Genomic DNA, 20167 nt, shown 5'->3' with positions numbered 1-20167 from the left:
CTAGAGTTCTGGGGCTCATTCTGTGTCTCGGGGACTCTTCTCCTGCAAAAAAAAGGTTTTTTTTTTTAGACCAGGCTGAGAACAGAATAGGAAAATTTTCTGTTCACTTTTTCCTATTTTTCCTCCACCCATCTAAACAGGCTGTACTTTTTTTTTTTTTCCAAATTTGGAGAGAAAATTAAGTAGACCAAAGATAATGTTCCTGGGGCTCAAATACTCACAAAAACTGTTCACTGGCTGGAAAAAGAAGGTCTGTGTGCCTCCGCACCACTCACTGACCCCCTTGGAGCCAGGGTGTTGCTTCCCACAGCCTTCCGGACAAGAGGGCGCTGTGCTTGCACACCCTTCAGGGCTAGAACACAGCGCTGTTTCACACAGATCTTTGTGTGAAAAGATTATTTTCCTTCAACTCATTCTTAAAAGTGGAATTACGGGACCAAACAGTCTGAACATGTTTAGGGCCCCAGATGTGTGTTTCCAAATTGCTTTCCAGATAGATCTTACACCAGAAAAGTGTGAACTATTCCATTTTTTATCACTTTAATGCTACTAGAGTTTAATTTTCACTAATGAGCAGCCTCTTCTAAAAGTAAAAAATGTTTCTAAAAGAGGGTTTTTAAAATTTATGTTTTCATAGAAGTAATCTGATTGTTTTACATCTTGTAGCTACATGAAGTAAATTACTGCATCCGGCAGGGGGTGAACCTGCTGGGAAGGGGAGGGAGGACCTCCCAGAGGAGAGAGAGAGGAACCCGAACCTGGGGAGAGACTGTACACAATGCAGAAACTTTAGCATCTGCCTCGAGCTGACTTGGAAAGGAGGCCTCATGCGTTCGGAAACGTTGATGGAGCTCCTCGATTTCACCGGCCCTGGGCTGGGCCCCAGGACACAGAGGTGGAGCCGGGCCCCTGCCCTCGAGCTTGTGGGCTTGACTCCTCCTCCTTCCTGAACTCAGGGCATCTGACTCAGTGCCTGAATCTGTGCTGCCCCTCACCTCTCTAGAACCGAGGGGTCCACCCTACAATCTAGATAGTCACCTTCCCATCCAGAAGTGAGCCACAGTGACCTCCGATTGGCCAAAACAAGAGAAGAGAAAGTTCAGGCCAAACGCCCCTGTGCTGTCCTCACAGCAGAGCCCGTGGTCTCACTCCGCTCTCCGTTACCCTTAGCTTACGCACAGTTTCACTGGGCTCGCTGACCCATTCGCTGAGAGCACGGAGGCTGGGAGCTGCACATTAGAAGAGAGAAGACGGACTCGGGGTGGAAGTGAGTTGAGGCTGTTGGCAGCGTTGAGCAGGGAAGGTAACTGGAAAAACTGAGAACAGACTCAAAAAAAAAAAACCGAAAGAGAGCATTCTGTGGCATACGTTCTGATTAAGAGACTGAGAAAGTGTATAATGTATAATGCATTTTAGAAAGATTTCTGTCTAATGCTTTTAAAAGTCAGTGTGTTATCTGGAACCCGTGGTAAGGGGGTATGAGGTCTATCTCATAGGGCTTTATGAAGTCACAATATGAACCAGGCCCCAAAAAAGCTATTATAATAAACCCTGCTTCATTTTTTTTTTAAAGATTTTTTATTTTTTCCTTTTTCTCCCCAAAGCCCCCCGGTACGTAGATGTATATTCTTCGTTGTGGGTCCTTCTAGTTGTGGCATGTGGGACACTGCCTCAGCGTGGTTTGGTGAGCGGTGCCATGTCCACACCCAGGATTCAAACCAATGAAACACTGGGCTGCCTGCAGTGGAGCGCGCAAACTTTAACCACTCGGCCACGGGGCCAGCCCCAAACCCTGCTTCATTTTATGTCAAGCTTCTAAGAACTTTCTCCATTGTCCATTAAAAGATTCAGTGAAAAATGACAGCAACCTGAGAGCCAGCAAATATTTTAGGATGCTGAAATGCAGTGGAGGAATTGTATAACAACTGTCTGTTCTGCGTTTCACTATCAGGCCCTAAGGAAAGGGTAGGAACTTTTTTCTCTTCACCCTAAGACAGCTGTATAGACTTAAGGCGACACCTCTACGCACTGCGGTGTCTAAACCCAGTCCCATCCTGTGGCTGCCACATCCCAGATTCACCCGATGCATTGGTTTTCTGTTGCTGCCGTGAAAATTACCACAAACGTAGGAGCTTAAATCAACGTGACTTATTACCATACAGTTCTGGAGGCCACCACCCTAAATGGGTTTCACAAGGCTGAAAGTGGGGTGTGTGCAGGGCTGCGTCCCTTCAGGCAGGTTAGGGGAGAATCCTTCTCTTTCCTTTTCCAACTTCTAGAAGCCACCTCATTCCTTGACTCCTGACTCCTTCCTCCGCCTTCAAAGCCAGCAGCGCAGCATCTTCCAGTCTCTTTCTGACTCTGACGCCCCATCCCCCTTTCTAAGGCCCCCTGTGCTTACCTGGGGCCCACCTGGGTAGTCCAGGATCATCTCCATCTCAAGATCCTTAACTTTCTCACATCTGCAGAGTTCCTTTTGTCATGTAAGGCGACACACACAGATTCCAGGGACTATGGCATGGGCATTCTGGGTATGCCATTATTCCACCTCGCCCACTCCATGAGGGAAATATTATTATTATTATTATTACTATCCCACTCGATATATGGGAAAACAGCCTCTGAGAGGTTAAGTAACATCGGACTCCGTCTTTCAGCCTCCAGTGCCCAGCACACTGCACTTTGGTGCTGACATTAGAACAGTGCTGTTTACACTCAACCAAAAAGAAAGAAGGAGGAGAAACTGTCCTAACTCTGTCTGCCAGGTGTGTGAAAATATCTTGTCGAAACGAAGCAGCGCCGTGTAGCTGCCTCGTGTGTTTATCCAGAAACCCCGGCCAGAAGTGGGACTTTAACAATTTCCAAGAGTCATGTCAGAGTTTTGTTCAGAAGGGTAGCATTCCTGATTTAGGAAGGGGATGTGGGAGCGGCTGTGGTTTCCAGCATAAAATGCAGGCCCCTCCGTAGGTCTGGTCCTTTCTTCCTGACTCTGCATTTCCAGTAGCTCCCCCAGCTTCCAGACAGGTCACCGTCAGGGGAGGAAAAGGAATGTCAGAGAACATCTTCGAGGTCCTTGAAAGACCGTACCAAATGAGATCTGGGACTTGGGGCCCTGCTCGGGTGGAAACCGCCATGCTGTTTATTCACAGAAGCTCTCAGCCCTCCAGATGGCAACTGTGAGGGGAAGAGGGGAAAAGGTGATCAGTGGAAATTTGAGAATCAGGCATTAGAGGAGGCTGTAAATTCCAGCACTGCCAGAGACAGGTTCTCAGAGCTCTCAAGCGTCCTCTTAGCTGAATGTCCACAGGAGCCATCTCCCCAGCACTCTCCAGGATTGTTTTATCTAATGGTGATAAGAAGGGTTAGGATCCTTGAAATTACATCTTAGAACTTGCTTTCCAAAAGGGTCATAGCAGGCGTCATTCATGAAGACTAAGATGCGTTTTTCCTATTAGATTCCGTGTCACACCAGCCCTTCCAGGCTGATAGCTCCTTCTCCCACACCGCAGAGGACACAACCTGGAGAATGCTCAGTGTGGGCAAGATAGAGCCCCAGAACGGCCCCAGGTGCATCTGCCCAAAATCCCTCTGCAGGTATTTTATAGTGACTTTGGGTCAGTTTCAGTACTACACTCTTCAACCCCCATGTACTAAGACCCCCAGAGAAGCTGTAACCTTGTGGAGGAAAAAGAACGTCATCTGATCTCAGACGACAACAGCAGGGAACAGCTCAGCCCACCCCCGACCTATGGTCAAAATCCCAAAGGGGAGGTGATGTGTTTGCCTTTCCATCCCTACCCACCGAACTCCATCCAGAACCCTACCACAGAACTCCATCCAGAGAAGGAAGATTCATCCTTGATATGCTGCAAGGTTTGGAGAATGGTATTAGGGCATCTACACAACCCTCGGTCACCCCTGGGGCCACTGGAACGTACCCCATGGCCTGTGGCATACACTCTACCTTTCATTCATTCCCAAGGCACAAAAGAGCAGCAATGGCCTTGTTAACCCCCAAATTTTATCCACCAGGAATTGATCCTACCTAATCCCTCTCCTGTCCCCTCACAGCTGGCAGTGTGACTCGGATATGTCCATTAACCTCTATGGACTCCAGTATTTTTCTCTCTAAAACTGTGGACTTGGAGCAGGTGCCCTCCAAGTTCTTCACAATTAGTACTTCCTGGCTTTCTTCTGTGGCTTCTCTCTTCAGAATTACTGCTGAAAGCTGTTAAATGTTTCAGAAAATGCTATGAATGGGTATAGACACCTTCTGCCTCCTCCAAGGGTCTCAACGCGTCTTCAAGTTCTGCCTGTGCTACTGAAATTCAACACTAATAGGAGACAGTTGAGAAAGGACCATATCAGGAAAAGCCTATGGTCCCCTGGAGATGTTTTCCTATACCTCTGTCTGCTTCTCCTGACTCAGAGCATCAGAGCCTCCCAGAAAATTATTTAGTTAGAAGAATATGCATTCCCAGGACAAAATCCTCAAGGTAGGTAAATCGTATCTGAACAAATTTGAGTAGATTTTACAAAATCCAAGGTGAGAGGCATAATGATAGTTTTCAGAGCCCAGAAAAGGGAGAGACTTTGTTCCTTTTAATTTTGACCACATGCATGCTATCCCTGGGAATTCCCTGAATTTTTCCCAGGACTGAATTGGATCCAGACCCTGCTTTTGGTTCTGGGGAATGTGCTTTGCAGTCGACACGATGGGGAGCAGTTTAGACCTTTGGACTCTTTTGTGTCTATTTGGAATATAGAATTTCCAGTTCTTCTGATGGTTGTTCCTTATAAAGAAGGCCGTGGTGTTCCAACTTGGGGAGGAGGACCTGTGATGGCGTGTGCAGCTGGCCAGGGGTGAGGAGAGGCTGTTCCATTTCTTCTTTTGAAGGGAGGTTTTCAAAACAGGTTTGTTCATCACCTCTCAACTGCAATTAATGCCATACTTAAGGAAGCTTAAAATACCACCTTTTGTTGTAAATTACACACCAGTTTCACATAATTGTGGCTTTGGATGCTTATTAGATCACTGAAGGAAAGTCAGCCTCCCTCATTCATTTCTTTGTCTCTTAAAATCTTCCCAAGAAAAGGCTGGTCTCCAGTGGAACTGAGACGCATCCCGACGCTGCTTGTGCAGGCGTTAGTGACACTTCTTGCTCGACTGTGCTCTGAGACACAACGGTCTTGTGGGACCAGCGCCCAAGGGCTAAGTTATGAAGGCTGTTCACTTCCAGACAAGAAGACAATGAGAATTCTGATGGGGCACGAAGGCAGCCGGATTAGCACGCACTGTCCTAAGGAACCCCTGTCACTCTGCATTTCCTCTTTGAATCCCAAAAATAACACCTCAAAGACTGTACTTTACCTTTCCAAAATATTCTACCGCATCCAAGGAAACCTTTAGTATCTGTACATGTTGTAATCAGTCAAGAAACTACACCCCCGAAGTGTAAAAATCAATCAATAATCTAAGACACAGATTTTCTCCAAGGTATTATTTTTACAGTCAGCCCGCCTGCCGACTTCATGTTTCCCAGCTGCTCAGTTCTAATACAGTGTCTGGCACATGGTAGGTGTTCAATGAATGTTAGCTAACGAACAGTGAAAGAAATATACAGTAAGCCAAACAGGAGTACACCACCCAGGTATTCCTTTTTCTCCTCCAACCCAAAACTCAGTAAGTAATAAGTGTGGTCCCCCAGCTGATATTTGATAATTCTTGATTGCTGCTTTCAAGCAGAGGCCCCAACACCAGAATCCAGCCAGTCGCAGGTGGGAAGGGCAGCAGTCCCGGCGAGGGCAGAGGAAACGATGGTCATTGACAGAGTTAACGGGACGTGTCTCGACACATCCCATTAGGAGTCACAGGCCTGCCTGGAGCCGCCACACCAATGCTGCTCTGCTGGCGCGCTGGTCCCCATCGCTCTCTCCTGCTGAACCACTCGCTGTCCCTCAGCCAAGCTCTTTGGCACACAGTTCACGGCAGGTGATGAATCGTGAAGAGGGAGCAAAAATCTTTTGAGGAGCTATTTGTCTTTCTCTAGTGATCTGTCCCTTAAAAATAATAATCATCATCCTGGATATTAGCCATGACCTGAAACATAACTTTGTGTCATGTAGTCGGAAAGAAACCATAACTCCGTCCCCTTTGTCTTGACTGCAAGGATCGATGGCTGAGACGCCTTCTCCAGATCTCAGTAGCTGTGCTTGGAAGGGGAGGGGAGGAAATGCGACACTCACAGGCACAGCACAGAATACACACTTGGGGAGCTGAGTGTGTGCTCAGTGTGCGCTAAGTGTGACTTGGCCAAACCAGCAGAGGCCGTACTGTTCCCGGTATTGTCTTACTCTCTTTGGCTCATGTCTTTGAACGTGTCCAGAGGGGCATGACAAGGAGAGTAAAGATTTGAAATTTACCACAGAAGAAAGGTTGGAAATAGATTCTGTGTAGCCCAGAAAAAGGAAGATGCAAAGGGGGTCAGTGACCACCCTCAAATACTTGAAGAACTGGTGATCTGTTCTCTGTGGCCCAGATGGTAATGCCAGCTGATGAGAGGAACCCCCAAAGAGTACATCCAGACCAGTGGAAGCAACACCCACAGCCTGGCCAGGGCGCCCAGAGGGGAGGAGTTCCTCACCCTGGGGCAATTCCAGGAAGCCTGATGACTGCTCCTCAGATGTTATCAAGATCAGCATCTTCCCTCTAAGACTCCTGCAGTCTAAGAAGACATCAAGTGGCACAGATGACCTATGGGCAACTCACCCACCATTTGCACCGTGTGCCCATGGGAAGGGCCTGAAGGGGCGCTGCTGTTCAGTCTGCTGGGACCACGTGGACAGTGCTCTCTCTCCTTTGTAGTTCATCTGGAATGTTATCATGATGAAGAAAGGAATTTTTTTTTGGAGGAAATGGAGTAAGAGCCCAGCTGGTAGGGTGTGGGAAGCCATGGGTGGGAAAACTCAAGGGCAGAGCTGGAATGGGTTCCATAATATGGATATTAAATAAGCCCGCATATAGGGGATGGTGCAGGAGTGAGAGGAGTCAGGAAAACTGGGCCATCAATGAACAATGGATCCACACGAAAGGAGAGAAAACAATAACCTTTTTATTGTCAAGTTATCGGTCCCATGAATAACCATAGCTACTCTCAGCCCCACACCACAGGGTGCTGCCATCCCCTGGTGCTGAGAATAGAGCAGGTGAGTACGGTTCACGGTGGGTCGGATATGCTCCCCAGGGTCTGACTCAGTGCACGTCTCTTTGCTGGTTTTCAGATGGTTACTGGGGGTTCGATTACTCTGAAATTCCTTCTGCTATGTTTGCCCTTTCCCTTCATCTTTAAAGCAACAAGTATTTTCAATATAATGAATTGTTGTTACCACCTCCTGAAAGATACATTTCCAAGAAAATTCTTGTTAATAAAAAATCTTTTACTGACATAAATACAGCTCAGAATGCCTTCCCCCGCTAAAAGAAGCTCATGTCAGTTGGTCGAGCCCCATTGTTGTATTTCAAATTTTTCCATTAAACTGAAACGGCTAATTCCCCCTTGAAACAGTTGTAACAGGAATCATTTCTGATTTACTGTTTCTGAACAAAGAAATTATCACACATGTCAAGTCACCCAAACCATGTGAAGTTTAGATAGAAGAAGATTTGAATATATTATTATTGGCAAGACAGCACCTTAACTCCATGAATAGAAATTCCTTCTCTCTGAGATCTGATTTATACTTTTCTTGAAAAAAATTCCCCCCAAGGATAAATCTAAAGCCTGGAAAGCTGACTTTAATATTGTAAGTTCAGAAGTGAAAATAAGGCTGACTCTTGGCGGAATGAAGTAGAAGCCCGCCAATGCCCTTGTTCTGAGCTCTTCAAATAGGACCGGGTTCCACGCACACGAGCTCTGGTTAGTTTTGCTTGAATGTGCCCAGGATGGCATTGTGGTGGGACAGAATCTGGGTCCCATACAGAGGAGCTTGCTAACAGACTGAAGCCAGAAAAATATTCCCTGAAACACTGGCTGACCGCCAAGACAAAAGTATTTTTTCAATGAGAAGGAAGTTCCTTGGTGGTTTTGGAGATAGAATGTTATCACCATGCCTGGCGTATTTCCTGAATTGTTACCATCACACTGAGTTCTAAGAAAGCCCCAACTGTTGAGACATCTGTCTCTGGCCAAACCACTCTAATTGTTTGACAAAAGGGAAAGGAGTGGTTTTAGTAATTTAGAGAAAGTACCTCAGATGTCCCTCTAAAGCCAGATCAAGATAAGCCCTTATTCTGTGATCATGACCCTCATGCCAGACCTGACTGTCTGAAAGTGGACCCTCTGCCACCGTTGCCTCACACAGCCCCAGGTCTGTTTATTACGACAGACCCAGAGGTGTCAAAATGGTGTCTGTGGGGTCCGATCCTAAGTCAGAAATAAAGGCGGGCTCTGTCCCTGGCTGTAGGTTGAGCCCTGTCTTTCTCGCCTGTTCGAGGAGCAAGTCTTGAGTGCGCTGGTTTAGAAAAATCATCTCATCCATTTGGAAATGGAAACAGATGTATTAAGAGAGAAAGGGGAAAATATGGAACAGCAAAGCGTTAAGGAGGCCATCACGGACTGGTGGTAACTTCCGAGATGGCTGAAGGGAGAAAGTATTCGGCTCCTCTTGGTCATCAGTGCATACATTTTACCTCTAACGTTTCTGAATTCAATTCTAAAAATATTTCACAATTAAAAGGAAGCCTTCCAAAATACTTCTCTACCTCTAATCATTGAGGGGGAAATGGAAACAATTGTGATGTGGTCTTGGGGCCTGACCTGCCGAGAATTCCCTCCCAGCCACAGGCCACTTTGGTCTGTAGATGCCTGGGTCTCCCGCGGGATGGACGAGGCTCGGTGCCAATGTGTCGGTTGGTAAGACAGATCTTGGGGAACCGTGCTTGGGCAGGTGGCGGATTTCTGATCTCTAGTTTGCATTGATCTTGCGTTTAGACACAGATTCAGAAGAACAGACCCTCCCTTTTCCAGTGCCTTCGGAAAGGTTGCCGCTCCGTAGAATGAGTCCTTTCTCCTCCACCCTTAATCTACAACCCAGCTTCCCCAGGAGATCCTACTTTGATTTCCGATCCTCACCCCACCAGCTGAGCTTGCATTCCTCTTTACAGTCCCTCAATGTACCGGGTGAGCTGAGCTCATCTCATCTTTCTCTTGATCTCTGTGCCTTGGAGGCATCTCTGAAACACCTGTTTTGTTCTTGCCATTCATGTGCGTGGAGAGGGCGATGGGCTCGTCTCTGTCTGTGGCCTGCTTCCTGTATGAGGAACGTTTGGATGATGGAGCTTTGTGACGTTCTTGTTTGTGTGGTGGGAGGACCAGCCATCGAGCTGTGGTCAATGTATGATGGCATTGGAAAGTGATGAGTGAAGTTGTTCTTTTTGCACAAGCTGGTACTGCCATGGATAACCTGCTCTGTCATCACGCGCAGTGGCACCACACGGCACAGGCGCTGGCTGGTGGAGGCTGTGGCCTGAGTCTGGAGGTTTGCAACCCTGCTGTATCCAGGAAACCAGCCGTGTCTGGGGGACTGGATCAGCGCGTCCAGCCTGCAGTGGCCTGATTAAACATAGACTCAAGAGATCTTTACTGAAAAAGTAAAATAAAAGTCAAAGCACGCCAACAGCAGAATGCATCATACAAAGCAGGCAAACCAGAGAGCAGAAAGTGGAAGTATTTTCTGCAGAAGGCTGTGCTCACTGGTAGGCCAGTTGGGCTTACAGCTGATTCTTTTCCAAGCAAAGGGAAGGGACCACCACTAGCTGAATTAGAAACCCTTAACTAGCCTAAGAGCAGAGTCATTGAAAAGTCCGGCCTCCCTGAAGTTCCCCACAGCCAAGCAGGTTGGGACAGGGCGGTAGGCTGTCTCCAGGGCAGCTAGCCTTGTGTTCCTGTGCAGTGAACTCTAGCGATGGAATCTGAAAGTATCTCAGATGCAGACCCATCCGATCTCTTCAGGACTATATTGTAATCATGGATACACATGCTGCACATTTCACGTTTCCAGAGGTTTCTTTTTCTTTTGATTTTCTTCTTTTTGCTCATCTCACATCCCGGAATGAAGGAGGCCACAGCATGACGGTGCAAAAAGGGTGCAAGAACTTCAAGCTCTCTTTAAAACGACATTTTTCTTTGTGCTTTCACGTTTCTTGTTGTTTTTCTGTGCACGACTGGCTTTCTAACATGCTTTGTTATGGAACTCTCACTTGTGTCTAATGTACTGAAATACTGTTACAGTCTTTGTAATGAACGTTGTGTCAAGAATAAAATGAAATGTGGGTGTGGGGACATTTGACAGCATTGTTCTAGTTGTATCGTTGAACCTTAAATGTGTAATGGTTTGTTTAAAGTAGTGTAAAAAGATTTCAGAAAACTTGTTTTGAAAAAGACTTGCACGAGGCCTGATTCATTTAAAAATTTTCAAAGCCCTATTCAATTTCTGCAAATTCATTTCCAAAGCTGGATATGAGATTCCGTTTTAAAACTCCTTGTGTTCCGGACTCACCAGGCTCTAACCCGTGACTAGGAACTGAAGTGGTAATTGATAGAAACTAAGCATAAAAATCAGCCTGAGTTGGGAGAAAATGATTCTTTCGTGTGTGAATTCATCCCACAGTAAAATAAAGCAACCAAAAGTAACATCGTAATCTTTAAATTTTGTTTTTAACTCAATCATTAGTCCTTTCTAAGTTGCTTTCTTAATTCCTCTAAAATCCTTTTCATTCAGTGTATTATCCTTCAACTGTTTTAGAAATTATCCTAGAAGGGCTTTACTGAGTTGAAAAATTAAATGACCCTTTCTAGGGGATCCCTTAGCGCTCATCAAAAACGCTTTCTAGATCAGTCCCGATACCACTTGAAATTGAGGTTCACTCACCTTTGAACATTGTGAGACTACACTGCTTCCTCCACCCCATGCGGCTTCTCCTGGGGTAGGCAGGGAACCCAAATCTCAAGCAAGGCAGGTGGTGACAAAGTTCCACAGGTGATCCTAATATATCTGTGAGCCCACTCCCACCCCATGGTCCTCCAGCCCCGCCCCTCCCTCAGGGGAGATGGGTTCCATAGTGAAACAATTTGAAGAGACGAGGTTATTTTACTACATTATGCTACATTACTACACTTAATACATAATTCATGGCACTATTAGTAATTATCGGATGTATTTATTAACATATGGATTACATTACACATTTATATCTGTCATTTGACTGGGGCCCAAGTCACAAGGAAGCCTTTGGCATGACCAGAGTTAGAAGTGCGTGGAATAATAATGTGGAAGGAGTTGTGTCAAGATTCAGTGATCTCGCCATTTCAATTGGAGGAAGTCTTCTCATTTTTAAACAGTAAGCTGTCTAAATATGGAAACTTTAGTGGAAAAGATTGAACTTGGGAGATGATGAAAATTTAAGCTGTACAGTTGAGAGTCAATTGGAGGAGGATTTATTAAATGGAAAAAGATGTACTTTTTATTTTGAAAGAGCAGAGGGGCCATTTTTAACCAGTAAACTAAACTAACATGAAACGGGCTTCAGTTTTTCGTGAATCAGGACTTGTGACTCTTCAGCTGTGCTTGTTAAGTGTGCACGAGTCATTTTCATCAGCCTGGGTGTTGTTTCATACTTTGATGTGTAGTCTCTCTTTGTAGGAGGCAACTTTGAGACACAGTCCGCACCTTACTCTCAACTAGGCAAGTATCCTTGTTGTGTTGTTATCTGTAGCTGATGGGGCTGGCACTCCACTGCCTGCGTAGAGTCAATCACACAGCTGATTTTATGGCAAAAGATTGTCTAATTGTCATTCAACTCCCATCACAACAGTTTCTCAGATGCTTAGAAAAATGGAAAAGATCCCTGTATTTTTAAATTTTATACCTCAAAGAAGATGACTTTTTCCCCAGTTTTCGTACACATCATGCAAAGCGCTCTTCACGAGCACTCAGCGTGGATAGAGGTCCAAGTCAGACGGACGCCTGCATTGTATGTGGTGTTTTAAATTGAGCCCTTTTTTGGTATTTGTCCGTCGAAAGAGACATGTTTTGTTACCAATGTCAATTTTGCTTCCTATTTCTCTCTCCCATGCCTTTCACTTGGAACGACCACAGTTGACATTAAAAAGCTGTTGGCAGGTATGGAATAACTTTACTCTCTTACAAATAGCAAAGACCACAGTGCGAGGGAGGTGGGCCCCGGCCATGAGGCAGCGGCTACGCTCTGGAGGGTGTTGTTGGAGGCCGCGTGTGGAATTCGGGGCGTAACCTTGTGTCCGGAGACGGCCTTCTCTCTATGCCTAATATCCAAAATACCTACCACTGCAGCAAAATATCTTACGTGTAGTCTCAGGAGTAACACGCAAACTGTGTTTTCAAGTTGTGAAGGAAGCAACCTGTCTTATGTCCTAGTCGCAACCACTCATGAAATTAGTTTATGTTGCTGCCGATAGCTTCCCGGCTTTTGAGCTGTCACTGGCACTGAGGAAATTTTCAGATGACTGGATGTTAGCACTTCTGCCAGTGGGCTGTTTCCTGGTCTCACGCAGTGTTTTATCCCCCCTCATCCAGGACTCTAGATCCTAGCCTCCCGCCTCAGGGTTACACAGGCATCTTAGCACATCCCTCTCCCCTTATGTGTCTGGCGCACTTTTCTGCCAGTCACCGGGTGAAGGGACTTGCACCTTCCAAAATCGATGCCACTTCACTCCCGGATCACTCGGTTGGGAGTGCAGTCCGATCCAGGTGACCCCTGCTGAGTTGGTCGTGTGTTCTCTGTCTGCTTCTGGGCGCCGAGTATCGCCTCCCAGGATGTGCCCCATCTGTTCACTCACGCCCCTCAGGCCCTGGTGCCTCCTTCCTGCGTGGCAGCATGCACAGGGGACATGATGCTCCTCACCCGCCCAGGAGTGTGCTGTCCTCCTCAGTAACCCCATTCCTTCTGTGTTCCCAGTGGCCTGGTTTGCTTTCGACCCTGGCTCGGCGCACTCTGACATCATCTTCTCCAATGACAACTTGACTGTGACGTGCAGTAGCTATGATGACCGGGTGGTGCTGGGGAAGACCGGCTTCTCCAAGGGCGTCCACTACTGGGAGCTGACTGTAGACCGCTATGACAACCATCCCGACCCAGCCTTCGGCGTGGCTCGCATCGACGTGACGAAGGATGTGATGTTAGGAAAGGACGACAAAGCTTGGGCAATGTATGTGGACAATAACCGGAGCTGGTTCATGCACAACAACTCGCACACCAACAGGTACCCTGCAGCCCCCGAACCAAGCCTTCTTCACGTTGGCTTCTGGTCAAGAACGAGAGCCCAGGTCCAGAGACCTGTTAGATAGACAGCAGTAAAGATGGCATGCAGTGGCACAGAAGTTGACTGCCCTTAGCTGAGTGCATCCTGGTGGTTTATTTTTTTGCATGACGGAGACTTGAGCACATCCTATGTCCTTCGTTGCTCTATTCTGCCCATGCCTAGAAACTGAGAATCCCCATTGTAGGAAAACATTCCAGGATTCTAAAATCCAGACCTACAAACTATCAGAAAAGCCCTTTTGGACAAGTTACTTAGTTTTTCTGAACCTCGGTTTCCAAATCCACCAAATTAGGATAATAATATTTTTCCATGAGGGAGTGTCCCCAGATTAAATGGGATCAGCAGAAGTGCCTCACACAGAGGCGCCTGGAATAGAAGCCATTCTCCTTACCAGGATTATTATCGATGCCACTGCTCACAATAGCAGCCGCTCATTGAACTAAATGTTATAGATGCCAACTTGGATATCTTTATGCTTGAGGAACTGTCTCATTGTTGGGTGAATTCAGAGCACCCGGTTTGCTGGGAAAGAGGACAGGGTGCTTTCCTTGCGTTTCCTCTACCGCCAAAATGTAGGCGATTACAGTTCAACCCCTACCATGATGTTTTCCCTCATCCCTTTTTCGTTGGGTTTGTGTGTCCTTCTTCAAAGATATTTTTCAAAAATTTCCTAGGCAGAGAAATGTCTCTCATGAGCCCTGGTCCACTTTATTCTCCAAGATTTCCCCAGGATACATTCTCACTGGGGTCCCTGAAAAAAAAATACAGTTGTGTCCAGTCATATCCAGAGGAAAGTGAGCCAGGCATGATGGAGAGCGGTTGCCACCGTGTCCCTCATCACAGTACTGTCGTCACTGCCCTTCTGTAGCTAGTAGGGCTCCCAGGGCCTCCACGTCCTGTCCCCGGCATAGTTTCTGTACCAGTCCACTCGGGTGTGTCTTATTCACGATCACTGGAAGTGAACACACACGTTTCAGCCTGGTATCCAATCCGACTGGATGAAGGTGCACCGTCCTCTGTGGTGGTGTGCGTGTGAGGGAGCCCTCTTAGCAGATCCCTGATGCCAACACCCACTACCATGCCCACTTCCCCCTTTGGCGTCTTTATTTTGGAGAGAAGGAGTGATCATAACACAACTGACACACCGTGCAGGGAAACATTCTTAAAGCTGAACGTGTCTGCCTGCGTGCAAACTGCACACATTGTGGGAGCTACGAATCAACAAGACGCAGTTTACAGACCTGTCTGTGACGACTGTGTACAGTGTGCATTCCGCGTGCCAGGGGCAAGAGCCACACTCCTCGGTTTCCATGCTCTGCAGAGAGGAGGCTGAAATTCAGTAGTGCTCGATCTCAGAGCGGGAGAGGACCCATCCGATCGCCCAGGCTGCAGGGCTCCTGTGAGACCATCAGCGGAAGCATAAGACGCGAGTCTTTGTAGAATGACGTTTGAGTGCAGGGACCTTCAGCTCCCTCCTGCAGCGCATTTATTTCACTGTACAGGGGAGAGTCCTCTTCTCTGATGTTGTCATTTTACAGAGAGCCTCCAACTTCTTAATTCGAACTCAACAAGCCAAAAGTTAGCATCTTTCTGGCATGAGTTTTCTGTTTAGTGGAGCATAAGACCCCAAATCCAATTTTTCGTGCATATGTTTTAGGTTCGCCTTAAGTGCCTCTTCATTTTGACTTTCAAATTAAATCATGTTGAATTGAATGCGGTTTAGTTCGCACCATTTGTGCAGTGTGCGGCAGCTGTGGGCCGAGCTCTGACAGCCCACAGGCGACTTTCTGTGTCTTTGTCGCCTTGTTGTCCACAGCCGTGCTCACCCTCAGCGACAGCAGAGCAGCGGGTGACCCTCCACATTCTCAACACAGCAGCAGCCTCCACGGGAGTGAAAATTACTTTGCGGGGCGAGCAAAGCATCTTACTCTCCTTCTCTGTAAAGCACAGATACACATGCAGCATGTAAACAGGTGCACAGTGTAGCTGTGGTATCAAAGTTTTGTATGAGGAGGAGCAATTAGGGAAAGATATGTTTTAAAGGCTCCTGGGGTGGGGGTGGGGTGACCGTTTGAAACAGGTTGAGAAACACTGGTTTAACCATGAAGCAGGAGCTTCTGGAAGGATGACGGGAAATGAAACGCAGCTGTTCTCTTTCCCACAGAACTGAGGGAGGCATCACCAAGGGGGCCACGGTTGGGGTGCTGCTCGACTTAAACAGAAAAACCTTGACGTTCTTTATCAACGACGAGCAGCAGGGGCCCATCGCCTTTGAGAACGTGGATGGCCTCTTCTTCCCGGCCGTCAGCCTGAACCGGAACGTGCAGGTAAGCACCCCGGCCGGGCCCCCGGGGACGTGGGGGGAGGAGGAGGGAAAGGGATGGATGCTGACACCGGTGATTCCCGGCCAGCATGGCCCGGGTTGGATGTGGACACAGTCACCGACAGCAAGTGGGGAGCGGAGCTCCACTCCTGGTTTGCGGGCCACAGCCACTCCGAGCCTGGTTCGGCTCTGGTGGAAATGGATCGCCTGAACAAGCTGCCGTGGACACGAGAGAGACAGTTGCCCAGAGCCCGGCGAGAGCTGAGAAGGGGTGTGGGACTGAGGTGTCCCCACGTTGTCAGAGCCCTGAGCCCTTCCCGCGCCCCCACCGGGTTCTGTTGGTGCCGTGGGGACGTCCCTGCCCATGAGGTGGTGACTCAGGTTTACTCTAAACAGAGAACGACCTCGCCCTCCTTCCTGGGCCCGGGTCTGTTGAGGCCTTGGAGGGTCAGGCCGCATTGCAGCACTGCAGTGTTCACCCGCGAAGGCCTGTCCTCTTGGAGCACAGTCCTGGCTGTGGAGACGGGAGACAGACCACTGCGACGACCACAGTTCCTCCACTAATTATCCGGGTGTTAGGAGGTGGCAGGTGCACCTGAGGGAAGAGCAGTGGTGGTGCGGGGACTAGCCGGGCTGTGGTGGGGGAGGCGGCCGTGCTCCTAACAGGTGGTCCGCGCCGGTGGGCAGATGGGGTCACAGAGAGCTGAGCCTCGAGGGAATGAGGGTCGGAGCTGGGGGGCTCTCCAGGCAGAGGGAGCAGCTGCACAGCTTCTCAGGCTGGAGGGGCCTCGCAGGGGCAAGGAGGGACCGAGGGGCCAAGGCAGATGGGGCAGTGGGGAAGGTCACAGCCCCGCAGGCCCTGCCAGCACTGCTCCACCCAGGCTTCCCCTCCCCTGAGCGGGAACCTCACTGTCAGCTGAGAAGCTGGTCCGGCACGTGGCTGCCATAGACGGACAGACCTGGAGGATCAGAACCCTGCGGGGGTTTGCTCTGTTCAGAGGCAGCGTTGGGAGCATGAAAGTCCACTGCTATCAATATGTGCAGTCAAAGCAGCCACAACTCAGTGGCCTTGCCCTTCTCAGTCCCTGCAACTCCATGGGGTTTTCTGGAAGGCTGAAACCTAATCCTTCAGAGTTCAGCCTCTACATTGGAAGGAAAAAACCCCTAAATTGCCCTAGAAGTGAGTCTTAGAAAAACCTCATTCAAAGTTTTCCACATTTTCAACTGTTTCCCTTACAAGAATGTTGCACTTGACACTCTTCAGGGGTCTCCAGGACGTTCTGAGCATCTTTAGATAAAGACTCTTAGGCTGGGGAGGACGACAAGGGACAAGAAGCGGGGAGACGATGGTACCGCATGAGATGGTTCCAGCCTTGCCGTCGAGGTGGGAGGTTGGACAGAGGGCAGTGGAGTGTCAGTGCCCATGTTTCTTCACACCCAGCCATCTTTGGGGCAACCCCCAAATGAGAGGTTTATCCTGGCTGGAATAACCAGTGGGCCAGTAGTAGGGGAGAGTTGTCTGCTCGTCTGTCCTCTCTCCGTGGGTTTTGCAGTGCGCCTGTGAGGTGGCCAGCAGGCTCTGCTCCCTGAAAATCCATTCCTGCGCCTTCAGTCACAGGGACGCAGTCTCCTCAGAGTCCTTGAAAGAGGCAGGTGGATGGGAACCGTATTATCCAGTGTCTCCAGGATTGGGAGCCCACCTTGGTGGCCAGGTTCTCAGCACACGCAGAATATTTCTGGAATTCTCTCTAACGTCTATGAGAATAGACGTTAAAGAGAAGTAAACAGATGCCCACTTGAATTAGGAACACCTGCCCCTCCGTGCCCTGGGGAGGGGATGCAGGAGGCTCCTGCCAGGCCTCCAGGACTCACAGTCTCTTCCCCCAGGTCACGCTGCACACTGGGCTCCCGGTCCCCGACTTCTACTCCAGCAGAGCGTCAATAGCCTAAGGATGTGCTGTGGAGGCACCAGCTGCCCGTTCTTCCCCCATGCCAGAGCGACAGCAAGGAGCTCACGTCAGAGAGCTGGGAGGAGGGGGCGGAGGAGGAGAGAAAGCTGGTCCTCTGGTCTGCACACCCGCAGCCCCGCGCCTCTCCCTTTGAGCTCCCTACGGCTGTGACGCCTGCGTTCGCCTCCACGGTCGGCAGTTCTGACCAACCCAGGACCTAGACAGCCCACCCCTCACTCTGTTTCCACTCCCAGATTTTGCTTTTATTTAACTAAATTTTTTATGTAGGTGAGTTATATATATATTTTTTTCTGATCATGTTATTGGTGAGTTACTGAACTGGCGCTGCCAGGAGGAAGTTCTCCTGCTCGCTTTCTTCTCAAGCTTTCTGACAAAGATGTCGGGAGAGGTAGGGAAGGAAGCAGGAGCTGAACTGGGAGCTTGTGCCTCACCTTGGAGAATGTTCCTGTGCTCGTCCCGCTGGGGCGGTGCTGGCGCGGCATAGCTCATCTTTGGGAGGAGGGCAGAGAGAATGTAGCACTGAGAAGCAGTGACTACCCGTTGAAGCACAAAAATGTCAGCCACACATCACACAAAGGTTGGTCGTGGGGTAGCTTCACTGGGACGGCTGGTTCCTTAGGACAGGCCGGAGACCCTGGTCACGAAACGAAATTGGAAAGTCTGTAGACATTGGCAGACCAGGGGCCTTAATGATTTGGTTCATTTGTTTGATGCAAGTGTTTAATGGAGAGCCTACTATGGACCAGGCACTGTTCTAGACACTGGAGACACGGTGCTGAATACACAGGCGTGGTCTCTGCCCACCTGGAGCTTACGGGAGCAAACAGAAAGTTACATAATGACAAATTGTTACAAGTGCTAGAGAGGAATCAACAAGGGGCACAGAGGCTCATTGGTAAGATCTTCCAGTTCCACTATCCACCCGTTGTGGCCACGGCACCAGAAGTGTACCAGCTCAATGCCTTTCAGCCGCACAATTTTAATCATAGTGCCTGCTGCCGTGCATCGGAGCCCTTCCCTGGTAGAGCTGGCATCAGCATTCTTATTTGTTAATGCTGCACTGCTACTAAGCCTTAAAAATGAGTGTGAAAAACTACAGTGACCAGAGGGAGGAGGACCCGTCCCAGGGATGGGATCTTAGGTTGCAGCCCACGGCCCTCACGTTCTCAGGATAAACACGCCTGTCTCATGTGTACTGTCTGTGCCTGTTACAAGTGAGAAACCCATCGCTCTGCTACCATTCACAGCCCCACTCTCCAGAGAAGTTCAGATGAAGACCGGAAGAAGATGAAACTGTACGTCATCGCTGACTGACCGCAAACTCAGATAGCTTTCCACTTCCATAGGGGGATGGGCTTCTCAAGTCACCCTTCAGATTCTTAGTTTGTCATTGAGTTTTAGAAAATGTAGCACCTGGAAAGAGGTTCTGATTAGTTGTCTAAATATTCGCCAGTGAGCCAAGAAATTTACTGTCGAAAAACAAGAATAACAAATAGAAGGGAAGAGGGGGATGAGAAAGCTAACAAAAAGTTTTGGCAAAAAGTACTACCTGTAAATAGCTAACGATTTTCTCTTCTGCTTCCTTGACTTGGGTGATCTCCGTCAGTCGCAGTGTTTTCCTAGGTGAGCGTACCTGATTTATTGAACGGGTGCTATTCTGTCTGTGCCCTTCCCGGGTTTTCTCGGCTACAGAAACGCTCTGTTGCAGGACAACACCGGTTTCACATTTGATTTACTCTCCACGGAGACTCGATGGCTGGGCCGCTGTAGACTCATAGTTACTCTTGTTCTTTATTAAATTCGTCCTGCTAATTAGATTTCCAGTGACTTGTAACACAGAGTTTTCACAAAATTGCTGTTCTAGAACAATTACAGAACAAAGCATATAGCTACTGTGCTAGAAAAAATGGATATTTCTGGTGTGCCAATAAATGATTTTTATGAGAGAACATCATGTGTCTCGTTAGAATTTCTCAGTCTTTGCCTGTTTGGGATGACAGTTGGCCTTTTTCAGAGCAATGTTTCTTCAGCAAAGTGTAATTAGAAGACACCCAGTGTTCTGGAAAGCACCTGCTCTTCACCGCATTCCCTCGGGAGCACTGGCACTGTCTCTGGTGGCCCTGAACTCCCGAATCTTAGCTTAGTATGAAACAATTACAGTTCAGATGCTGCTGGGGTCAGCCTCCAAACACTGGGGAGTTCCTTTCACAAACCTTCTCCTAAAAAAGCCACAAAGACTTGGAACACATAGTGTCACTGACTTTTTCAAACCCAGTTCCTTCACCATTTCTTTGAATGGCTACACAATACAATTGTTTTTAAATAATTGCAACACATCTCCCTTTCATTGTCACTAGCCTCTTAGAATGCACGGTGTTTGTTTTCTATTAAAAGAAACGGACCCCCTAAAAGTGTATGGTGTGGGTTCCCACGTCAGAGTGGAACACGAGGCAGGTGGCGCCAGCTGCTCTGTGCCCCCGGGGTTCTGTGCATTCCTCTTTCCTCATCCCTCGCCC

The 20167-nt window shown here is 48.3% G+C and overlaps 1 protein-coding gene across 11 annotated transcripts in view; it reads left to right on the top strand.

Annotated features, from left to right (window-relative positions):
* The window catches only part of TRIM9 (tripartite motif containing 9), a 108406-nt gene extending 88806 nt beyond the window's left edge, over positions 1-19600 (top strand). For 2 of the 11 annotated variants that reach the window (XM_008518712.2, XM_008518713.2), the window contains exons 8-13: positions 8991-9179; positions 11701-11742; positions 12157-12180; positions 12995-13298; positions 15523-15685; positions 17569-19600. In XM_008518712.2, the coding sequence (XP_008516934.2) occupies positions 8991-9179; positions 11701-11742; positions 12157-12180; positions 12995-13298; positions 15523-15685; positions 17569-17631 (785 nt within the window). In that variant the 3' untranslated portion in view covers positions 17632-19600. The remainder of the gene's footprint in view (positions 1-8990; positions 9180-11700; positions 11743-12156; positions 12181-12994; positions 13299-15522; positions 15686-17568) is intronic. The other 9 variants (XM_070630311.1, XM_070630301.1, XM_070630289.1 and 6 more) reach the window with 7 other exon arrangements.
* Positions 19601-20167: the final 567 nt, after the last annotated feature.

The sequence above is a fragment of the Equus przewalskii genome, chromosome 1 (genome assembly GCF_037783145.1).
Source record: "Equus przewalskii isolate Varuska chromosome 1, EquPr2, whole genome shotgun sequence".
In the NCBI taxonomy this organism is placed as follows: Eukaryota; Metazoa; Chordata; class Mammalia; order Perissodactyla; family Equidae; genus Equus; species Equus przewalskii.
The sequence above is the reverse complement of the archived record's forward strand: the minus strand, read 5'-3'. Positions and strand labels throughout refer to the sequence as shown.